Source organism: Podarcis cretensis (assembly GCF_951804945.1).
Source record: "Podarcis cretensis genome assembly, chromosome: 4".
NCBI classification, from domain to species: domain Eukaryota; kingdom Metazoa; phylum Chordata; class Lepidosauria; order Squamata; family Lacertidae; genus Podarcis; species Podarcis cretensis.
Genome location: NC_137173.1, coordinates 75,725,828 through 75,741,606, shown reverse-complemented (window position 1 = coordinate 75,741,606; position 15,779 = coordinate 75,725,828). Strand labels below are relative to the sequence as shown.

The following is a 15,779-nucleotide window of genomic DNA, read 5'->3' as shown; positions in this document are numbered from 1 at the left end:
ATATATTATTGAAAGGTGTGCAGTGATTGCCCACGACTCCTCTATGATTATCAAAAGTAAAGGCATTCAGAGGGCATGAAAGGCCAGAGAAACTCAGTAGGTAACTAAATTTGCTTCTATTTCTGTGCCTCTTGCATTACTCCAAAATTCAGGAACAGGGGTCAGAGAAGATGTGTACCTGATCTGGAAGGAGATGGAAGAAGCCAGAAATGCACTGATACAAGTTCAGAGAATTCTGATAGAGTTTGAGCAGTCTGAACTACCTTCAGGTATGTTATGAACACACACACACATATATTTTTAAATATTCTGACTGCATTGCAGCATTGATGATTATGCTCCCGATTCCATTACGGACAATTGTAAGTCAGTGGCGCTCAAAAGGATGAGGTTGCTCTTACAGATCTGCACATTGCAGGAAGTTTGCCTAATAGAGTGGCTGCAGTCTTTCTCGCAAGTGTGAATTATGAGTGTGTCACTCTAGCATGCTTGAAGCCATGGCTCATTGGTAGAATACATGTTATGCATGCAGACACTACCTTAAATCTTGGAAGGCTGCTGCCAGTGAGTTTATTTAATGCTGAGCTAGATGAACCCAATGGTCTATCTCGATATAAGGCCGATACCTATGTCTCTGGTGTCATGTGTGCTTTTGCCTCTAAATTGCTGTCTTCTAAACTGCAGAGTAAACGGCAGAGCAGCACTGGGGAGGCAAGGAATGGCCAGGCCTACCAGCCCTCATGCCCTAAACTTCCCTTGCCTGTTGGTCTGTACTGTACATCATCCACCATTTTTTTTTTTAAAAATACCATCAGCTGCAAACTTCATCTTTCCTTGCTCAAGTGGTGTAGTTTACCCAGGAGATCTAGGTTCACGTGCAAGCTCAGTCTGCGCCAGAAGTGATGGATTTAAAATGGATGCATTATCGCAAAATCCTTTCAGACTCGAAGGACCATATCTTATCAATTTACAAGTTATCTTAAAGCTATATCTCTCACAGTGCACATTAGGGCACTTTATAGTCTTGCAGGGCAAGCTGATCAACAACTTGTTTTGATTTCACAGGGTGATTATTACAGTTCCAAATTCTGGATTTGGAAATGCCAATTTAGGCATTATGTTTTTAAAGCATTGTGCTTTGCTTTTTCATATGCAAAGTCTTCCTATCTTAGGTCATTTTAACAAAGCAGTATTGCTTTCTAAAAGGAAGGAAAGCATGTATTTTTAAAAATGAGAGTACTCCAGTTGATTATATTAGGTCCAGTCTAGTGTCAGCAAATGCACATTCCATTCATACCTTTTTACGCCATCAGCCCAAACTGACGGTATAGTAAATGATTCAAGAGCAGAGGATTATGTGAATTCCAAGGAGTGGCTTCAGAAGAACGGCTTGAAAGCGCAGAAGCTGACCATAACAAAAGCATTTGGCGATCTCAGTTTTCGTCATGCAAAGGGGATTGTCAACATAAGAACCAAGCCGCAGGATGAATCGGTGCAAACTGATGCTGTAGGTAATCCACTAATTTTGGTACATTTTCTTGACTGCAGTTTTGTCACATTGGTTTACAGCTGTGCTAGATTATGACAGGGATGAATCCACACTGTCAGTATCTCTCCGGAGGGATTAAAGAGCATGCCAGAACTTTGGGGTTTGTGGTTCCAACAAAGGAAGATTGGCAACTGAAACTGATGGAACACGCAGAAATGGCAGAACTCACTGGATGAATAAGAAACCAGGAAGAGAGACTTAAAAAAAATAGAATGGGGAAAATTTATTGACTATTTGAAGATACAAATAAAAACAAAACAAAACATTAGTGGGACTGATATAAACAGGTGCAGTAAGATATAATTAAGGGGAAGATAAGGGGAAATTAGTAAATATATTTGAATTGATATGCAGTAATAAAAAAGATATAAAATAAATAATCGCAGAAAGGGGAGGGAAGTTGAGGGGAAGGTAAATTAGACTGGTTTGGTCATGCTGACCACAGAGCTTCTGGCGTGCTGCAGCAGGAGCCACATCCTCCTCTTTCATCTAAGCAGAAGAGAATGTTAAATATGTCTGGTGTCATGAGGGAGGCATATAGGAAGAGGAAGTGAGTTCAAGTCAGCATCTTGTCAGGGTGGATCTACACTATACAGTTAAAGTACATTTAAAACACTTGACTTACCCCCAAAGAATCCTGGGAACTGTAGTTTTCCACTCACAGAGCTACAGTTCCTTAGCAAACTGCAGTTCCTAGAATTATTTGGGGGACTTAAATCTGCTTTCCCCAGTTGTGACTCCCTCTATCCTACCCAGCGGCAGTGCTTCATGCTCCACCACCGGGGAGTGGAGAGCAGGCGGGAGCGGGGCTGGTGTGCATCCTGGGGGCGGGGTGTGCCACCTGCAGGGGCAGGGCACCCAGCATGGGTGGAGGGTGCAGCCACGATGGCACTCTACCGGGATCGTGCTGCCAGGGGCGGTACGCTCCCCCCACGCTCCTCTTCCTCCGCCAGTGATTGTACCCCATGTTGCAATTAGGCTGGGAAAAAGTCTTCTATTAGCTACAATAGTTTCCCCCCACAAGCCCAAGCAGGGGATGGGGGGGGGGATGCTGTTTTGGTTGGACAGGGAGGCCTAAGAGAGCTTGAGAGTGTGTGTTTGCCATGTCTTCATAAAAATGCCGCATTAAAATGTTCTAGCCAATGCTTTGTGTAGATCATGTCTCCACTTTCTCCCCCGAACGTCTTGCCCGTATAGGAGTCTAACAAGAAGTTAATCGATGCAAAATACTGCGACAAGTTTTTGCATACAGACTTGGAAGATGGGCCCACACTCCATATGCATTTGACTGGGGAAAGGTGCAAACAGTATGAAGATAAAATGAAGACTGTTCTCGATCAAATGGAACTAAGGTTCAATTGCTTTCTAATGTAATATTTTCAAAACCAGCGTCCCATAATGGGAAAGTTATCCAATGCGTAACTCGTGTCTGCTTTAAAAATGATTGTGCAATATTTGGGCACTGTTGTAAACTTTTTTCAGGTCTTAAAAATTTCACCAGGCCTTAAAAAACAACAACTTTTGGATTAGCATATGAAAAAAAAGTCACACAAATATTAGTTGATAAAGCATTTAGAGTGACCTTATTGAGAGATGTATTACAGAAGATGTTTGTATCACCAGTTCAATCTTCTTACATGATTTCTCAAGTTATGGTGCAATTCACCTGTGGGTTTGAGATCACACCTGAACCTAAATACAACATTTTCATGCCTAACCTGTAACGCTCTGTATTCTGCATGACAGGGATGGGGTACCTGTGATCCCCTTCTCAGAAGATGCACTATATTGTCTGTTAAGAAGGCCTCAGCCTAGTTTGTGGGAACGTTGAGGACAGTAGGAGAGGATATATTGATTAATGTTATCCTTCCTCACTCACACTAGTGAGCTTGTAGCAGAACATATTCCCATGTACAGTGATACCTCGGGTTAAGTACTTAATTCGTTCCGGAGGTCCGTTCTTAACTTGAAACTGTAATTAACCTGAAGCACCACTTTAGCTAATGGGGCCTCCTGCTGCCGCCGCGCCACCGGAGCACAATTTCTGTTCTCATCCTGAAGCAAAGTTCTTAACCCGAGGTACTATTTCTGGGTTAGCGGAGTCTGCAACCTGAAGCGTATGTAACCTGAAGCGTATGTAACCTGAGGTACCACTGGTTGATTATCCAATGTGAGAATCACTTGATTTAAGCAATCCAGTCTGGCTTGTCCGGATTGGCTTTGTTCCTGGTTAATCCCCTTTTGTTCCCTCTTAAAACAATAATGACACAGTGAAATCTTCTTTTAAAGTAGTGATAAGGTTTACTGACATTCAGTCCACAGTGTGATCCTGAAGGCAGGCTTTAGCTTGTAGTTACAGATACATAGAAAAGTGTGGGTTGATCCTCTTGTGAGGAATGAGCCCATGTGCTGCTGGCTGAGAGCCAGCACACAGCAAAAGCATCAAGATAATACAAGAGGACGGGCATCAAGAGAAAAGGGGAAGATGGCTGCGTGACCAGCTCTTTTATGGGGTCTCCCAGGGTCAGGCCTATTTACTTGGTCACACACAAGAGGAGGATGCTCAAGACCAGGTGTGACAGGAAGTCCTCCTGGCTGTAGCAACATTCCCCTATGTGTCCCCTCTGGGCAAACAGGAAATGTTTTACAGTGGTACCTCGGGTTTAAGAACTTAATTATTTTTGGAGGTCCGTTCTTAACCTGAAACTGTTCTTAACCTGAAGCACCACTTTAGCTAATGGGGCCTCCCGTTGCTGCTGCGCTGCCGCTGCGCGATTTCTGTTCTCATCCTGAAGCAAAGTTTTTAACCTGAGGTACTATTTCTGGGTTACCGGAGTCTGTAACCTGAAGCGTCTGTAACCTGAAGCGTCTGTAACCCGAGGTACCACTTTATTTGACTGCTTTTGTGATGTTACATCCCACATAGTTCTCTGAATTATGGTCTTGATAGCCTTTCCTGCTTTGATGTCCTCTAGATGTTTTGGTCTACAACTCCCATCTTCGCTGAGAATTGGCCATGCTGCATGGAGCAGATGGGAGTTGGGAGTCTTACAATATCTGGATGGTCATTGGTTCCATACCCTTGCTCTATATTCTCCAGTAAAGTGGTTGGTTAAGTGTTGTTTTGAAACACACAGCCCACACGTTGATGCAGGTGTTGGTTTCTGCTCTCTTCACTGTGCAGCGAAGTGCTTGTCACGAGACAGGTGTTTACATTCCACAGTCAGTTGCTGTTGGAGTTTCTCACGGGAAAGGAGACTGGATGTGACGTACACTGGTTTCCTGTTTTTCACTGTTCACACTGTGTTCTCTCCGTGCTTCAGAGGAGAGAGGATGCTTTCTCTGCTCCGGCAGAGGCAAGATGTTTTTCTGTAATCTACCAGCTTTGAAGTGTAAATAAAGTAATATAGAGTATGTGGCACGTACTCCTCATCATTCCGCTGTGCTTGGGACACTGCAAATTCAACAGTAGGTGTATTAATGTGAGAGTTCATTTTAAAAGGCCATGGGTGGGAAAAGGTTAAGCTAAGGAACAGTAGGTAATGAACCTAACATGGTAAACAGCCTTCTCTGACACTATAGCTTCTCTTGGTTGCCATGTCAACCATTCAGGTATTTATTTTTATGCATTACATTTTCAGATGAAGGGGAAATGGTAATGAGTACATTATCAGGAATTTGTGAAGCAACACGATAATTATATAGTAAACAATAATACATTTATACTGTAATTGAATAAAGATTTTTTTTTAACCTTGATGTTGATGATGTTACCATTAATAATATACTTAAAGGGCCTCAAAGCAGAATACATACCCCTGAAAATGTGGAGGAGTTCTAGACTCTAGATCCCATTCTTGTATGGTTTTAAGCTTTAATAGGTTTTCACGTTTAAAGGGTATTGTATATATAATGACTTCAGGTTTTGTTTTTTTAAAAAAATTTGACTGGGTTTTTCTATTTGATCTCTATTATCAGATAAGTTTTTACAAGCATAGGAGAGTTAAGGAAAGACAATGGGAGCATTTTACACAGTTTAGTCTGTGCCTCTCATTTCACATTGAGTGTGTTTTCCTATAGACTTCAGGAGCTGAAAAAAGGGAGCAGAGCACTCTTTGGAGACGTAACTGAAGATAACATCTATTTTCTCATTGATACATCCCACTCTATGAAAGACAAACTGCCCGTGGTGAAGCAGAAAATATTTCAGCTCATGCGGGTGAGTGACAGCTATGTTCCCTAAGGCAAGGATTGTAAAACAAAATGCGTGCAAAGACATATTCTATATTTCTGCAGTCATGCAGAGGGATAGAGAAAGCTGTACCAAGTCAGATGATTGATTAGTCCACCTAACTGGTCTACTCCCAGTGCTTCAGACAGGATTCTTTCCAATCCTGCCTAGAGATGCAAGGACAAAACTTGGGACCTTATCGAGTGCAAACCATGTGCTCTGCCAATAGGAGAGTGGAAATGGGAGTGGAAATTGCTGATGTTTGTTTATACAGTGGTATCTTGGTTCTCAAACTTTTTTTTAAAAAAAATAATTTTTATTAAATTTTCCATTTGAACAATCCAATCAAATCACATTAAATATTCCAAATTATACCAATACATATCATATAGTCCAAATATTCCGTCAAATTATAAATTTTTATTGGGACTTCCCATTCTTCAAGTTCGGTGCGGCTCTGATCATCTTATATCTCTACTGCCTTGAGTTTCCAGTAGTTCCTTTAAATCTTCCTGTTGTTCTCCTTAGTTCTCAAACTTAATCCGATCCGGAAGTCTGTTCCAAAACCAAAGCGCGCTTTCCCATAGAAGGTAATGCAAAACAGATTAATCCATTCCAGACTTTTAAAAACAACCCCTAAAACAGCAATTTAACATGAATTTTACTATCTAATGAGACTGTTGATCCATAAAATGAAAGCAATAATCAATGTACTGTACTAAAAAATAAATAAGACAGTATTGTGGATGATAAAAATTAAAATTACTTTTTTCCCTTACCTGCACTGATGATAGTCACTGTTTGGATGGGGGTCTTTTATCCATTTTCACAGTCACACAATCAGTCAATCAATCAATCAATCAATCAATCAATCAATCAGTAGCTGAACTGGGTTCCACACAGTCCCAAAAACAAATTAACCAAAAAAGCCTCAAAAGCAAAAATGCAAAACAAATAGCAAAAACAAAAGTGCCAAATCCAGTCGTACCATGGTTCTTGAACTAAATCTGTTCTCGAAGTCCGTTTGACATTTGAAATGTTCGAAAACCAAGGCGTGGCTTCTGATTGGTGCAGGCACCCTGGAAACAATAGCCGATAGTCACATTGGACGTTCGGCTTCCGAAAAACGTTCGAAAACCGGAACACTTACTTCCAGGTTTTTTGGCGTTTGAGAACCAAGGTACCACTGTACATCCCTATGTCGAGAATGAAAATCAATTTGATCCACAATATGATCCACATTTGCTGCCATTGCTTTTTGTTCATGAATGATATTTCACTGATTATGTGTGTGTCCCCCATTTGTTTTGTGTTTCCTTTGCATTGAAATAAATGGGGTAGGAATAACATAGTGACAATGGTATTTACATAATTATGTAAGTTATGTAATTTCACCACATCAGATAGCGAGAATAATAAAGCTGTCTTTGGTAGAAGGCAAACAGCAGCAGAAATGGAAACAGTGCTGCATGGAATGGGAAACGATGCCTAACATCCCTAACTACCACTCAGTGACAATCTTTTCCCTCTAATGAAAACATAGATACTGTATTTTTCGCTCTATAAGATGCACTTTCCCCCTCCTAAAAAGTAAGGGGAAATGTGTGTGCGTCTTATGGAGCGAATGCAGGCTGCACAGCTTTCACTGAAGCCAGGAGAGCAAGAGGGATCGGTGCGCACCGATCCCTCTTGCTCTCCTGGCTTCAGGGACAGCCGCCCAAAGCCTCCTGAGGGCAGTGGGAGCGCTCCTGCTGTGCTCATGAGGCTTCACATTGCTTTCTCTGAAGCCAGGAGAGCTAGAGGGGTCGATCCCTCTGGCTCTCCTGGCTTCGCTTCACTGGAGAGGCGCTGCACAGCTTTCCCTCTCTGCGCAGCGCCCCTTCAGCGAAGCAGGAGGAGAAATGGAAGGGGCTCCGTTTCTCCTGCCACTTCGCTGAAGGGGCACTGCACAGAGAGGGAGAGAACATTTTTTTTCTAGTTCTCCTCCTCTAAAACTAGGTGCGTCTTGTGGTCGGGGTGCGTCTTATAGAGCGAAAGATACGGTACTTTCTCCAGTTTGAGGTGTGTGGGTAGATTCAGTAAGTCCAAAACGCTGTGAGGAAGAATTACAATCTCCAGAAATAAATAATTGTTATCACTTCTAGAAGAATGAAATGTACTCCTGAAGTCATTTGCTTTTCAAATACAGCAAAAAGTGTGACATTTCTTCTATGAAGGAGAATTCAACGGAGCATTTCTTACAGGAACAACTGAGAGACAAAACCAAAGTTAACTTTGTTAAATTTGACACTGAGGCAGTGGCTTGGAAGGAGAAACTCGCTAGAGTTAATGAAGAAAGTTTGGGAGAAGCTCTGCTATGGGTAAACGATCTGGAGGTAAATATAGGAACAAAAAGCACTTTAAGAAAATGTGAGTAACCCAAGTTTTTGCTGTGCACCTCAATTAATTTTTGGTTACTATAAAGCTGGCTTGAAAGGCACAATTTTATTTGCAAAAGTAACACCTTCTCCCACTCCCCTTCTGCATTTAAGACATTCTTGGTTCAGCCATCACATTCCTGATCTAACAAGCTATAGGAATGTGCTGCATGTGCCTGTGTGCTCTTCTCTATGTCCCCTCGTGTGCACAGCTTAAATATAAGAGTTCCTGAATTGTTCTTAAGCACATTTTAAACCTGCAATTTCTCCAAAGAAGTCATGATTGTATACCTCTTCCATTGTATGCTCTTAGTAGCTAGGGCAACCTCCAGTATATTCACAGCAATACTGTAAAGTTGACTAGACTGAAATATAGTAATTGCACAAGGTCACCTTCAGAGCTGAATGAGGATTTGAATCTAAAGTCTAATCACCATTATAATTCATATAGGTTGCCATATGATTCTATTTTGCTTTTAATCTAATTTAAGCTGTATTTTAATCAATTGTTTGACTTAATGTTTTAGTGTATTATATATTTTGATGTTAGCCACCAGGAGCCCCGCCTCGCCGGAGAGAGTGGGATATAAATAAAATTATTATTATTATTATTATTATTATTATTATTATTATTATTATTATTCCCCTTTCCTCCTCATGCTCCTGACAATACAAGACTTCCTAGTTTGTCACGCCACAGTCCACTGAACTTTGAGTGCTCCCTACAAACCAGAATTTGGTTCTGGTTTGTAGGAGCACTCAACCCACAGTTTCTGGTTTGAACGGCACAGCAAACTGTAATCTTGACAAACCAGGAAGTCTTGTATTAAGCCCAATCAGAAAATGGGAGGGGCAAGAAGAGAGCACATAGGTGTACTGCACATTCCTGATTGAACAAAACCATGATTTGTTGGACCAGGGATGTGTTGTCTGAAGTGGGCTATTGGGTCTCAAAAGAGCATTTAGCATCAGGGTGAAAGCACCTTTGGTTGTATCACTGTATTCGAAGCACAGAAAACTGTCTTGGGAAGAGTTCCTGCAGAAAGATTTCATACTTTCATCATAAAAGTATGCTACTGGAAGGAATCTATTTTGACTGTGGCCCACCAGGTGATTTAGACTACTTCCGGGACTGAATTAAGTCTTTCCTTTGGACAAATTGTGAGGTTCCTCTCACTAGCACACCTGACAAAGAGATGTGACAATCCATTTCACAAGTTTAGCACTGTTAATGTTTCCATTTCCTCCGGATGTTTTTCTCTCTCTGTTGACTGCTTAGATTGGAAGTTCTACAAATACCTTGCAAGCACTTCAGATTGCCTATTCTGATAGTGACACTCAAGCCATTTATCTTCTCACTGATGGGAGACCTGACCAGGTATCTATGGAAGAAGCAAGACATGTCAGGGCAGTATGATGATGTAACACTGGCTACATGACAAAGCAGAGCATTGATGTAGAGCAGGGCTGGCCAAACTGAGACTAGTCTGAGTCAGTTCAAGGAAGATACATAGCTTTGTGTCCTCATCTTTTGTTCCAGACAGACATTGGGACCATGAGAGTCTGGGAAGAGGACATGGTGAAAAACGCATGATAACAGAGGAAACATGATCTTCCAGCGCCCAGAGTAGGAGGGTCCAAAAGCTCTTTGGGTAGATGAGAAAGGAGGTTCTTGAGAAAACTGGGGCAAGCAGCTCGGGGGCGGGGGGGTTGTAGGGAGAGAAAAACAGTTGTAGGTACTGGGTAGAGAAAGCAGCATTGATGAGGGTCTTGGAAGACAGTTGGAATGGGAGAAACAATGACATATATGAGTGGAGGGTTGATGTGGGAGAAATGGCTCGAGGAGCTTAGGGAAGACCAGCTGGGGAGAGTGGAGCCGCAGTTGTGGGGGAAGGTATTGGTTATGGGAAAGCGTAGCTTTATCAAGCACAGCAAACATTAAGGAGACAGTGTGGTGGCAGGAGCTGCAGTCTCAGGCTGGAACCACATGTTGCATGTCCTGGAGATAAAGGGACACTTTTTTACCTGGGAAGCTGTCATACCCAGTTTGGGAAACTAGCTGGGCATACTGCACAATCAATGCTGGTTCTGCCAGCCTTGTGGACCCCACAGGAGCAAGATCAACCTGAAGATTCCTTCAGTGTTTGGATTGTTGGATGAAGGTGCTCAAATAGCAAATTAGAGCCTTCTGAATGAGAACTTTGATCCCCAGGATGCCACACTCAGCCAGTGGAATTTAAGCTTCCTTTGGTTTTGATGATTGCCTGTAGTTCAAAGCACTGTCTGTTATGGTATAAATCACGGAAGGCTTTAATTAATTTTATAATGAAATTATTTTAGAATGTTATATTATTTTATTGTTGTTAGCCGCCCTGAGCCTCGCTTCGGCTGCGGAGGGCAGGATATAAATTTTAAAAATATTATTATTATTATTATTATTATTATTATTATTATTGCTTCTATCACTTCCTCAATAAGATATAATCTGAAGCCAGTTGATTTGTTATGCAGTGCGTATTGGTTAATATCTCTGTGTCAATACATTTAATTTCTCTCTCTCTCTCTTTTTAGCCCCCCGATAGAATTCTAGACCAGCTCCAGCTTCACCGGAACATTCCAATTCACACTATTTCCTTTAACTGTGATGATACCGGAGCGAATAAATTTTTAAATGAATTGGCCAGTGAGACAGGTGGACGGTTTCATTACTATCATATTATTTTGAGAGACCCTGATGCTCCAAAACCTTCTGAGGCAAGTCTTTAATAAAAGTTAAGATGAAGACTTTTAGGTGTTTCTTTTTCATACCAAGGAGGCTGTATAATAACTTTTGATGAAATTGGTTAGTGCACAAAGTTCTTAATAGGGTCTGCAAAAAACTGAAAGTTCAAAAGCATTTTTGAGAAGCAAAATGGATATACCAGAACTAAGGCCTCATCAGGAGGATCAGCTGACAGCTTATCTCTGCCAAATCTTAGCCTTTGTGGGAGAGTCCCCTGAGTCCTAATTTTCAAGGGCACTTGTGAATACTGGTGTTTGGTACCAGATGTTGAGGGACCCTAGAGTAAGATGTGTGAATGTCAGGGGGCTGTCAGGCGAGCCCAGGTCATCCACGGGGCAGGAAAGAACTTGAGTCACGAAATGCAATTAGCTATTTTTCACATAAAGTAACAACACAGCAGAGTTCCTTTGGCTCCTCTCATTTAGCTGGAGATGTTGCTGAAACTGACCGCTGGCCCCGCCTTTCCCCTCTAGCCTCTCACTCTGGATTCCTCCCAAGCAGATGGAGACTGAGGCAATGGGGTGGGCTCCTTCTCTGGGCCTGTCTGGTCCATTGCTCAGTAACATGCAGGACTCTCCGTGAGCGGGGTGCCGGGAGGGGGAGCCAGCAGGACTGGGACTCTCCTGTTGCTGGGTAGCGGGGGTAACCTCTGACTTCCCTCCATCTAAGTCTGTGCTCACACTGAGATCCTCAGCCTCCTGTCCTGGAAGGGCCTCTTTCTCCTAATCCCCCTTGATTGCTCATACCTCCTGCTTCTAGCACCTCCCAGCTCGTTCCTTCCTCAGTCTGCTCCCCAGTGTCCCACTACCACCATCCTGGGTCTAAGCCTGTTTCTTCTATGTCCTCCCTGGAGGCTTCTTTGGTGGGCAGTGCCCACCACTCTTCCTCATCCAGCCAGTCCCTGTTAGTGAGCCGCTGTCACTCAGTGTGCCCATCTCTTTGCCATGATCACCACCAGCGATCTCCTTTTGGGCCCAGTCTGCACACCCCTTACCCAGGAGGAGAGATCAAAGCAAGTGGAGGCCTCTGCTGCCTTTCTCATTGTTCTTGTCATTGCTTGAAGGAAGCAGATGAACAGGAAGCAACAGCAAGGAGGATGAGTACCCAAAGGTTTTGGGGATAAGACTTGGCAGATGTGTCTCTGTTGCTTACTGGGAGGCGGAGAGCTGAGGTGGCGGGAAGGTCAGTGCAGTGCAAATGCACTGGCAGAACCAATATGGTATCTTACCCCTCTCACTTCTGGTAAGCGCTTGCTGGGTTTCCTACCTGATGAGCTGTTAGCAGTGATCTCTTTGCTGGGGTGTGGGCTTTGACAGGTGTCTGATGATGCTCATCCTTGCTGTTAACTCTGTGTAATATCCTGTGCAGATGTACTGAATGAAAGGAGAAGTAGCCTTGTCACTGGAAGGATACATAGCCTGGCTGAAGGGCATGTGCATGTGTTGATTTTAATAAGCTCCAGTACATCTACAAAGAACAAACTTGTATATATGCTAAAATTGGCTGCTGTCTAAGTCGGGTGTGTGTGTGTCTTTTCTTACATTCACTTTGGCAGTGAGCACAGCTTAAATTCTCAAGGCAAGTCTTTTTTTTTTTTTTTTTTTTTTTTGCTGTAGGGGCTGTGAAACAGGGATGTGGATTTCCACACTTTGTTTTATGGCTATTTCCATTTCATACCCCTCCACGCTGGTAAGAGGAGGAAGGTTGCTGGAATGACAGGTTTATGTTTTTACTTCACCTTTGGGAAGTGCATTAGTCATGAAATGGGGGAAAAAAATAAGAAATGGATGTGTTATCAGAGTGTGGGGGATAATATATCAGAAAGATGAATGACAAATAATTCAATAATAATTCTTAGGGTGCAGTAATGGGATTCTAGATTTGCAGCAGAATGTATCTCCATGATCATCCATCATAGTTACATTATTACATCAGTAGCTATAGTAAAGGATGAAGCTGAATTAACTTTCAAGCATGAGGTTTTTTTCCTGCAGGATATATATTTTTGCGTATAATCTTAACTGGATTAGAAAATTGGCTGGTTTTCCACCTCTACCCTTAACCAGAGGAAGTAGCCTTTCCCTTAGTGTCTCATTTTCTGGTTGTATCCTGGCTAGATTACTGTAATGCATTATGTGGGGGCTGCCTTTTAAAAATGGTTCAGAAACTCCAGTTAGTACAGAATGCAGAGGCAAGAATGGTTTGTAGGAGACCAACAATCAAAGCGTATTACACCTGTTCTGCATGGCTTGCAGTGGCTACCTATTTGTTTCTGTCGCAGTTTATAAATTGCTGTCTTTGTCCTTTAACCTCTCAGTGGTTTGGAACCATGTTATCTGAAGGACTGCCTTATGAAGCTGTCTGAATTCTGCTCTCTAACCTGCCATTAAGAGAGACTAGGCTGAGTGATTCAGAGATGGGGCCTTTTCTGTACTGGCCCCATGAAGTGCCTGTAACCCTCCTCCCCCATGACTGCTAAAAGGACCCTCAATATGTTTTTATTTTCATCTGTGTTTCATTATTCTTATCAATTAATGTGCCTTTCTGTGGTTTTAGTATTAATTTTAAAGAGGTTTATTTGTAGGCTTAAATTGCTATTTTAAATTACTGTTTCATATGTTTTATCATTGGTTTTGCAAACCACCTTGTCCTGAAAGATGGGATATGGCTCTTTTAATAAATAAAACTTTGCCCCCCTCTTGGTATTATTGTGTAGGTTTGGTATCTGGTTTAGAACTGGTTCGTAATTAATTTCAGTCACCGTTTTCTCATTTTGGCAGTGTGAGGATATATATCTACTAAAGAAAGAGATTGAAAGAGGAGAAAAAGAACTGAAGACAATACATACCTTTTACACTGACAGCGTATTGATGGATTTGTTTAATGGAGCAAAAGACCGTCAGGATAAGTATGTCTATATTGGGAGGGAAATATGAACGGGAAAATAAAGTGCTCATCTTCACAACACTGAGGTGGGGATGGGAAACCTGTGACCCTCCAAATATTCTTGGACTCTAGCTCCCATCAGCAGCAGCCTGCCTGGCCAACATTCAGGGACAATGGGAATTGTTGTCTAACAATATCTGGAGGGCTACCACTTCCTCATCGTTACATTAAGAAATCCATTTCAGTAGGTAATATAATGTGTTCCCCTTTATATGCTGGTAAATTTCACTGCTCTCATCGCAAGGATGATTCTCTGCCAAAGGATTAAGCCAAAAGCTGCTCCTCCTTTTGTGTCTGTGAGCCACCACAGCTGTGCTAAATGTGGCTTCAGTGGTGGTAGGCAAATACCTGATCTTGTTGAACCAATCAGAGAGGTCCATGTTGCCACAAGTGGAGAACCCAAGGCCAAAGAATAAAAGAGGCTTCTACAAATGTGATGATTCCCTGCATCATCCTTTACTTTGTCGTGGAGAAGTGTTTCATCCACATACATGGATGTTATTTTGAACACCAGTAAGGTTGCATGCGGATTGCTCCAAGAATGATTGCACACGGAGAAACAGATCTTGGAAAGAATGCTCTTAGGAGCTCGTAGCAGAGTCAGATTCCTTGGATTCCAAATGGAAATATGTGTGGTTGCTGATCTTATGCTTTCTCTTAAGCTTTTCTTTAGGTGCTGCTTGGTTGTCCAAGACCTAGAATTCTATGCCAGTTTTTGAGCATCAAGTGCTGGTTCATTTGTGGCACACCAAGATGCAGAAACACGGTGTGGTATTCAGTGCTAGTCCTACTCAGAGTAAGCCTTTTGAAGTTAAGAGACACCACTAAGAGATTCATTGTTTTCAACAGGTATACTCTGACTAGGACCTGGTTCAGAGTTCCCCAAAGTTGGGTCTCCAGCTGTCTTTGGACTACAGTTCCCATCATCCCTGACCACTGGTCCTGCTAGCTAGGGATGATGGGAGTTGTAGTCCCAAAACAGCTGGAGACCCAAGTTTGGGGAAATCCCCAACCTAGCTGAATACAATATGTGTGTTTATTTCAGGCTTCTCACTTCTCAAAGCGGTTTCTCCCAAATATGTGGGTGTGTGTATGTGTGTGCTTGCTTCGGCGCAGGTAGTGACTTGCCTGTTTCTTAAACAGACATCGCAGGCAGCCTTTTGCTGCATCCGCAGCAACCACACACGGTGAGGGACTGAATCCCCCATCTCCAGATAGGCCATATTGGGCCTCTGAAGAGCCTGCAACGGCTTCGCCAGAACCTGGTACAGATGGACGTCAGGGTCGCTCTGAAAGTCCAACCAGAAGGAAGAAAGCCTTATACGCAGGTAAAACAGATTGTGGAGATTCCTCAGTGAAACATGTCCCGTCTCTGACAACTTGAATATGAAACCTCTTCTTCCACATGGTTTAACACCAGATGTATGCTAGGTGCAGTCCTCTCAAAACTACATTCAAAAGACGACTAGCATGGAGAAAGTTCCAACTGAAGTCTAAAATGGATCTCTCTCTCTCTCTCTCTCTATGTGTGTGTGTGTGTGTGTGTGCGCACAACAGAATTCTCTCTTATTATTTATTTTCCAGTCTGCCTCATTACTGTGGTCCCTTCACCAAAAAGAAATACAATTGTGCTTCAAAAATGACACTAATATTTAAAATATTTAAAAATATATTGAGGTGGTTCGCTGTTTTCTGTATCAGATTGCAGTGGGAAATCCTGCTGATTTGTGAGCAGCTATGAGGATACAGCGGTGCCAGTGCTATTTTTCTGGAAAAAGAGGTGCCAGATCTCACCATGAACACTGGCGCCTACCTGAGAGGTGCTGAAAATGGGTTCTGTTGAGTTTCGGCTGG

General features: G+C 42.5%; 1 protein-coding gene and 1 long non-coding RNA gene across 4 annotated transcripts in view; both read left to right on the top strand.

Moving 5' to 3' along the window:
• Positions 1–15,779, top strand: part of VWA3B (von Willebrand factor A domain containing 3B) — an 82,933-nt gene that overhangs the window by 36,889 nt on the left and 30,265 nt on the right. For all 3 annotated transcript variants that reach the window (XM_079972431.1, XM_079972430.1, XM_079972432.1), the window contains 9 exons: positions 153–269; positions 1,314–1,507; positions 2,747–2,901; positions 5,630–5,768; positions 8,024–8,155; positions 9,477–9,575; positions 10,769–10,951; positions 13,760–13,887; positions 15,069–15,253. In XM_079972431.1, the coding sequence (XP_079828557.1) occupies positions 153–269; positions 1,314–1,507; positions 2,747–2,901; positions 5,630–5,768; positions 8,024–8,155; positions 9,477–9,575; positions 10,769–10,951; positions 13,760–13,887; positions 15,069–15,253 (1,332 nt within the window). The remainder of the gene's footprint in view (positions 1–152; positions 270–1,313; positions 1,508–2,746; positions 2,902–5,629; positions 5,769–8,023; positions 8,156–9,476; positions 9,576–10,768; positions 10,952–13,759; positions 13,888–15,068; positions 15,254–15,779) is intronic.
• LOC307214495 lies at positions 4,549–5,297 on the top strand. The gene is made up of 2 exons (XR_013838157.1): positions 4,549–4,703; positions 5,022–5,297. It is a non-coding gene; the product is annotated as an uncharacterized lncRNA (long non-coding RNA).